At 49.4% G+C, this 7,989-nt stretch overlaps 1 protein-coding gene across 2 annotated transcripts; it reads left to right on the plus strand.

Annotated features, from left to right (window-relative positions):
* The first annotated feature begins 549 nt into the window (after positions 1 to 549).
* LOC119956565 (protein FAM71B-like) lies at positions 550 to 7,539 on the plus strand. 2 transcript variants are annotated; one of them, XR_005458650.1, is made up of 4 exons: positions 550 to 666; positions 1,647 to 1,825; positions 2,892 to 3,121; positions 7,100 to 7,539. XR_005458650.1 is itself a non-coding variant. In XM_038783866.1 (4 exons), exons 1-4 carry the CDS (start codon positions 617 to 619, stop codon positions 7,308 to 7,310), a joined length of 657 nt encoding a protein of 218 aa, XP_038639794.1. In that variant the 5' UTR covers positions 552 to 616; the 3' UTR covers positions 7,311 to 7,539. The 2 variants fall into 2 exon arrangements, 1 of the variants encoding a protein (XP_038639794.1); XM_038783866.1 differs by having other exon boundaries at positions 552 to 666; positions 1,647 to 1,812.
* The last annotated feature ends 450 nt before the right edge of the window (positions 7,540 to 7,989 follow it).

Consider the following 7,989-nt stretch of genomic DNA (forward strand, 5'->3'; position numbering starts at 1 on the left):
GTCTATCCCGGGTGTCTATCCCGGGTCCGGGTGTCTATCCCGGGTGTCTATCCCGGGTGTCTATCCCGGATCCGGGTGTCTATCCCGGGTCCGGGTGTCTATCCCGGGTGTCTATCCCGGATCCGGGTGTCTATCCTGGGTGTCTATCCCGGGTCCGGGTGTCTATCCCGGGTCCGGGTGTCTATCCCGGGTGTCTATCCCGGGTCCGGGTGTCTATCCCGGGTCCGGGTGTCTATCCCGGGTCCGGGTGTCTATCCCGGGTCCGGGTGTCTATCCCGGGTGTCTATCCCGGGTCCGGGTGTCTATCCCGGGTCCGGGTGTCTATCCCGGGTCCGGGTGTCTATCCCGGGTCCGGGTGTCTATCCCGGGTCCGGGTGTCTATCCCGGGTGTCTATCCCGGGTCCGGGTGTCTATCCCGGGTCCGGGTGTCTGTCCCGGGTCCGGGTGTCTATCGGGGCTGTGCTGTATTAGTGACGGCTCCTGCAGTGGAATATCGCGGACAATGAGCCCTTTGTTGGCTCACAGGCGGCAGTGAGCGGGGGGCCGAGCCGCTTCTCAATCAGGATGCGCGGCTCCAGGGGGAAGCTTTCCGGTTACCGATCAGACAAACATTTTAATGCCCCAGCCGACCCCGGCAGAGACCAAATTCACAGAGACACGGAGCTGGTGAGAGAACCGGCAGCACATCCCCTCCCTCATTGTAACCAGCCGATAGATCCCGCGGGACCCCGGCATTCCCCCTGGGACCCCCGGGGTAACTCCAGCTGATTCCCCCTGGGACCCCGGCATTCCCCTGGGACCCCCGGGGTAACTCCAGCTGATTCCCCCTGGGACCCCGGCATTCCCCCTGGGACCCCGGCATTCCCCCTGGGACCCCCGGGGTAACTCCAGCTGATTCCCCCTGGGACCCCGGCATTCCCCCTGGGACCCCGGCATTCCCCCTGGGACCCCGGGGTAACTCCAGCTGATTCCCCCTGGGACCCCGGCATTCCCCCTGGGACCCCGGCATTCCCCCTGGGACCCTGGGGTAACTCCAGCTGATTCCCCCTGGGACCCCGGCATTCCCCCTAGGACCCCGGGGTAACTCCAGCTGATTCCCCCTGGGACCCCGGCATTCCCCCTGGGACCCCGGGGTAACTCCAGCTGATTCCCCCTGGGACCCCGGGGTATCTCCAGCTGATTCCCCCTGGGACCCCGGGATTCCCCCTGGGACCCCCGGGTAACTCCAGCGGATTCCCCCTGGGACCCCGGGATTCCCCCTGGGACCCCGGGATTCCCCCTGGGACGCCGGCTATCTCCAGCTGATTCTCCCGCGGGACCCCGGGGTATCTCTCGCAGATTATCCCGCAGGACCCTAGTAATGTTCAGGGTGAGGTTACTCCCTGGGACACTGGGATAGTTCAGGATGCATTATCCCCTGGGATTTGGTTAGTATCGGTAGGATTATCCTCTAGGACCCTGGTTAGTTTTGGGTGAGTTACTCTCTCCTGGTCAGCTGCTGAGAGTCATTTTGCCATATTGTAAATAGATACACAAATACTAATGTGTTAGTTTGGGAAGATGCCAATTATGTTCTACTTGTCACATTAATATACAACAATTAATAATATGACGTATATGATATATTAATTATCTTTTTTGTCAAGTTCTGAAAAGGTCAACCTCGATATTAGATCTTATTTGTTCTACAATCTTCTGGAGGATATTGGAGCCGTGCCCACCTCGTGTGTGGGAGAAATGCAGCAGCATCTATATAACGGAGATTACTCACTATTTAAAACTGCGCCTGTCTTTGAAAGCAATTTTATACAGGTGGAGTTGAAAAGTTTAGTGTTGTTGAAAGTATGCAGTTCATTGGGAACTGACCCTCTCTCCATAGATGATGCCTTATTGCCTGCGCGTTATCAGTATTTTCTGTTCTGCTTTTCGCTCATTTGTTCTAATTAGAATTTATTTATATTTCAATAATTAACATGTTTTCATTGGGAATCATTGCTGAAGGATTAAATCCCAAAGAACAGACCATGTTTGGAAGTAACTGGAGAGCCGGAAGCTGTGATTAGATGGCCACAGTGTTTGTTGCTGGCTGTCAGTGTGGGCATGATGGCCACTCCCTGGCCTGTGAGTCAGACGTTCATGGGTTCAAACCGCGTTCCAGAGGTTTGAGTTGCATCATCCACGTCTGAGTGTTAATCCCAGTCCGGTAGCACAGTGGATAGCACTGTGGCTTCACAGGTTTGATTCCCAGCTTGGGTCACTGTCTGTGTGGAGTCTGCACGTTCTCCCCGTGTGTGCGTGAGTTTCCTCCGGGTGCTCCGGTTTCTTCCCACAGTCCAAAGACGTACAGGTTAGGTGGATTGGCCATGCTAAATTGCCCTTAGTGTCCAAAACGTTTAGGAGGGGTTATTGGGTTATGGGGATAGGGTGGCAGTGAGGACTTACTGTAACAAGTAACAGTAACAAGAAGGGGCTGGTTTAGCATACTGGGCTAAATCACAGGCTTTGAAAGCAGACCAAGCAGGCTAGCAGCATGGTTCAAATCCCATACCAGCCTCCCCAAACAGGTGCTGGAATGTGGCGACTAGGGGCTTTTCACAATAACTTCATTTGAAGCCTACTTGTGACAATAAGCAATTTTCATTTCATTTCATTTTTTAAGTGGGTCGGTGCAGACTCAATGGGCTGAATGGCCTCCTTCTGCACTCTATGTTCAAAGTGATTATCGACTCATTTATTAAAATGAAACAATATTTTTTGAAATAACAAGTCGCATTTAAATTCAAAGTAATTTGTTGGATATGATGTATTTTGAAATAGTTCTGAAATAAAAGGCCTTATATTAATATATACAAGATGTTTATTGATGCAAATCTTTCTTATTATCACAACAGGTTAGTAAAAAGGGGCACGTGAGTGATATCCATCATCGAGTTACCATGGTAACGATAGGGGTTTCCTCCACCGACCCCACACTTTATATCCCAGATGTTTTACTGATTGCCCAACCCAGTGACAGACAAAAACAGCTTCAACTGCAAATATTCAACCGAAACCCAAAAGCAACCTTCAGCTCCGATTCCCACTTCCACTGTGGGACCTTCACTCCCTTACAACTCCTCAGGTGAGGCACGTCAGTGCGGCTCGGTCAATTTACCTTCTCTGAGGGCAGCACGGTGGCGCAGTGGGTTAGCCCTGCAGCCTCACGGCGCCGAGGTCCCAGGTTCGATCCCGGCTCTGGGTCACTGTCCGTGTGGAGTTTGCACATTCTCCCCGTGTTAGCGTGGGTTTCGCCCCACAACCCAAAGATGTGCAGGCTCGGTGGATTGGCCACGCTAAATTGCCCCTTAATTCGAAAAAATGAATTGGGTATGCTAAATCTATAAAAAAAAATAATTTACCTTCTCTGCAACAACAGTTTCCAGTCGCAATCTTTTTTTCCAAAATATTGTTGCCAATTTAATGGAATACTATAATAATGTTGCCCTTTAGAGTCGGCAATATGATACGGAGGCTCTTTTTATGATATGATGCTATGTCCCAACAGTGTCGCCAATACTGTGGGTGTTTCTATTTCTCTTACTGAACCACAAGGCTTCCCGTATATCGGTCAAATGACCACACAACCACTTAGTCAGTCCAAGTTCAAAATGGTTTATTTGCACACAAGGGTTATTTCGACATGCAAGCACAATATACGACAAGTTAAACTACACCTGACAACTACAATAACCTATACTTAACTTCAGGTGACCGGCACTGTGCAAATGGTTAAGGCCTTTATCTTGATCACGTGGCTGGTTTGAAGAAGTGGCTCTATCTCTGCTGGGTTCATCCGTCATGTAGCGATCGTTGGTCTTAAGCTTGGCTGTCTGGTCGTTATGCTGCAGTTGGGCTGACACTGGCCGGATTCAAAGGAGGCTGGCACAGGCCGGGTCTAACAGAGACTGAACACATGGCTGTGTCCCTTTTTATCCTTCTGAGTTTCACGCTCTTTGGGGCTGTCCTTAATCTTGGACCCAATGATTCGACAGGGCTTCGATCACTGCCTTCGATTTTGACCAATAAAGAGGCGGGTGCCTTAGTGGCTGGGCGGGTCCTTAGTGGCCATTGACCTTGGCAGTTGAGCTCTCTGAGTAAAGGGTGTGGCGCCGATCAGTCTGTGGCTGTATCGGTTTCTCGAGTGCAGTCCTATTGTTCAGGGGAAATGGGCCATTGGAATGCAAACGAGCAGGGGTTTTGCTCTGTATCTGTCTGAGTCCTGGGTTGGCCATAATTCCCATGGTGCTTTGCAGGTGGCCATCTCAGATGGCTACAATGTAGATTCCATTTATTCCAAGAAGTAAATAGGACCTCACATTAACCAGATTTTAATAAGCAAAACTTTTTGTTTTCATCTGAGGTCATTGTAGGGTTCCTGTTTCGATTGGCAATATGTGATATATAATTTTTAATTATAATATATCACATATACTCTTATATACTTTGTTTGGAAAGGTCAAAGGATGATTAGTGCAAGAAACGGAAATATCACCAGCGTAGTAAAGGTTAAGAACGTTCCTGAGCTCCTCTCCATCGCACAATGACGATAAAGCTAAATGCCTTGGTGGATGGCACAGTCTCTCTGACCCAACTGCATTTTCTTCAACTCATCCTTTGCTCTCAGTTATTGAGGATGGCCACAGGAGTGATCTCCTGATTTGAGTTAGCTTAGTTCAGTGAGGGCGCGGGAGGAGGGGGGGGGGGGGGGGGGGGGGGGGGGGTGGCTGGGAGAGCATTAAATCGTCCAGGGTTCCTACTTCTGAGATTTGTTGTACAACCTTGTTGGAAAGTATAGGTGTTGCCTGGAGATAGGATCAGTTAGAATCAAAGACAACGGAGGCTTTTTGGAAAACTTTTTTTTATTCCCAGAATACTATACCCCAGAATACTGAAGGAGGCCAGAGAGGAAATTGCTGAGGCCTTGACGGAAATCTTTGGATCCTCACTGTCTTCAGGTGATGTCCCGGAGGACTGGAGAATAGCCAATGTTGTTCCTTTGTTTAAGAAGGGTAGCAAGGATAATCCAGGGAACTACAGGCAGGTGAGCCTTACGTCAGTGGTAGGGAAATTCCTGGAGAGAATTCTTCGAGACAAGGATCTACTCCCATTTGGAAGCAAATGGACGTATTAGCGAGAGGCAGCATGGTTTTGTGAAGAGGAGGTCACGTCTCACTAACTTGATAGAGTTTTTCGAAGAGGTCACAAAGATGATTGATGCAGGTAGGGCAGTGGGTGTTGTCCATATGGACTTCAGTAAGGCCTTTGACAAGGTCCCTCATGGCAGACTGGTACAAAAAGTGAAGTCACACTTCACTTTTAAGGGCAGCACAGTAGCATTGTGGATAGCACAATTGCTTCACAGCTCCAGGGTCCCAAGTTCGATTTCGACTTGGGTCACTGTCTGCGTGGAGTCTATACATTCTCCCAGTGTGTGCGTGGGTTTCCTCCGGGTACTCCGGTTTCCTCCCACAGTCCAAAGATGTGCAGGTTGGGTGGATTGGCCATAGTAAATTGCCCTTAGTGTCCAAAATTCTATGATTAACCTAGGACAAAAGATCGGCACAACATCATGGGCTGAAGGGCCTGTTGTGTGCTGTATTTCTCTATCTCTATCTCACACAGGATCAGGGGTGAGCTGGCAAGATGGACACAGAACTGGCTAGGTCATAGAAGGCAGAGAGTAGCAATGGAAGGGTGCTTTTCTAATTGGAGGGCTGTGACTAGTGGAGTTCCGCAGGGATCAGTGCTGGGACCTTTGCTGTTCATAGTATATATAAATGATTTGGAGGAAAATGTAACTGGTCTGATTAGTAAGTTTGCAGACGACACAAAGGTTAGTGGAATTGCGGATAGCGATGAGGACTGTCAGAGGATACAGCAGGATTTCGATCGTTTGGAGACTTGGGCAGAGAGATGGCAGATGGAGTTTAATCCGGACAAATGTGAGGTAATGCATTTTGAAAAGTCTAATGCAGGTAGGGAATATACAGTGAATGGTAGAACCCTCAAGAGTATTGACAGTCAGAGAGATCTAGGTGTACAGGTCCACAGGTCACTGAAAGGGGCAACACAGGTGGAGAAGGTAGTCAAAAAGGCATACGGCATGCTTGCCTTCATTGGCCGGGGCATTGAGTATAAGAATTGGCAAGTCATGTTGCAGCTGTATAGAACCTTAGTTAGGCCACACTTGGAGTATAGTGTTCAATTCTGGTCGCCACACTACCAGAAGGATGTGGAGGCTTTAGAGAGGGTGCAGAAGAGATTTACCAGGATGTTGCCTGGTATGGAGGGCATTAGCTATGAGGAGCGGTTGAATAAACTCGGTTTGTTCGCACTGGAACGACGGAGGTTGAGGGGTGACCTGATAGAGGTCTACAAAATTATGAGGGGCATAGACAGAGTGGATTGTCAGAGGCTTTTCCCCAGGGTAGAGGGGCCAATTACTAGGGGGCATAGGTTTAAGGTGTGAGGGGCAATGTTTAGAGGAGATGTACGAGGCAAGTTTTTTTACACAGAGGGTAGTGGGTGCCTGGAACTCGCTGCCAGAGGAGGTGGTGGAAGCAGGGACGATAGTGACGTTTAAGGGGCATCTTGACAAATACATGAATAGGATGGGAATAGAGGGCTACGGACCCCGGATGTGTTACGAGATTTTAGTTTAGACGGGCAGCATGGTCGGCACCGGTTTGGAGGGCCGAAGGGCCTGTTCCTGTGCTGTACTTTTCTTTGTTCTTTGTTCTATTCAGTAAGGCAATTTCAGTTTGGCTTTTGAAAGGGAATTGCATAAACAGCTGGAAGAGACAAACCAACCATCCAGGCAACTGAGCTAACCAACTCCCCAAATAGTGTAGAATAGAATACTGTTGAATAATGAATAGCACAGATTAAAATAGGATAGTATAAAATAGTAACTAGCATAGAATAATGCAATATCAAATAGCTTAGTGTAGAATAGTATAGATGTACCAGAAGAACAGTGGGCTCAGGGTGGGCGATGATCATTTATTTCTAAAACACAGCAATCATTAATTCCCTGTGACATTTTCTCTGTGTTTCCCAGGCTCTTCCCTCTAAAGTTAACCAAAATTTCAATCTACGATGAGAAGAATCACAGATTGAGGCTCAAATTGGCGACACATCAAAGCTTTTACCTGCAGTTGATCGGAACGGATCCGCGGTTTGAGGATGAAATGTTCGAGCACTGGGTGAAGCTGGTCAAACACATTTCATCACAAGGTGGAGATGTTTATACTCTACCCCGTGTCTCCTGAAACTGTTTCAGTCCCCCCCGCCCCCCGCCCTGCTCACTAATTGTACAGCACCGTAAACAGCCCCGGCCACTCGCTTCTTTTTCACATATATTTATCCAGAGCACGTTAATCTGTCTGATTTTGCTAATCCGCCTCACTCACAGCTCAACAGATCAGAGAGAAAAACAAAACAAAACTGGAAGTCAGAGGTAATGAAAGAGGAAAAAAATAAAATGAATTATTTTCAATTTGTGATCGTCAGTGTGAAATCTGTCAGCTTAACAGTCACCACAGGGTTTGGGTTAGTTTGTGTGTCAGAGTGGACACGGTGGTCAGGGTCAGGTCTACCTGCCCAATAACTCTGTGTGGTGTTGGCTTTTCACACCCAGCAATGTGAATGTCCCAGGGGAACGGGGGATGATTAACACTGACATGAAATCACACAAATGTCTGTTTACACAGGGAGAGCTGAATGGGGTGGTGGGGGATGGTGGGGTGGGGTGGGGGGATGGTGGGGGGAGAGGGGGGATGGTGGGGGGGAGTGGGGGGGTGAGGTGGGGGATAGTGGGGTGGGGGGAATGGTGGGGGGATGGTGGGGTGGGGGGGATGGTGGGGGGATGGTGGGGGGAGAGGGGGGATGGTGGGGTGGGGGGGATGGTGGGGGGAGAGGGGGGGATGGTGGGGTGGGGGGAGGGGGATG

Source organism: Scyliorhinus canicula, chromosome 23 (genome assembly GCF_902713615.1).
Source record: "Scyliorhinus canicula chromosome 23, sScyCan1.1, whole genome shotgun sequence".
NCBI classification, from domain to species: domain Eukaryota; kingdom Metazoa; phylum Chordata; class Chondrichthyes; order Carcharhiniformes; family Scyliorhinidae; genus Scyliorhinus; species Scyliorhinus canicula.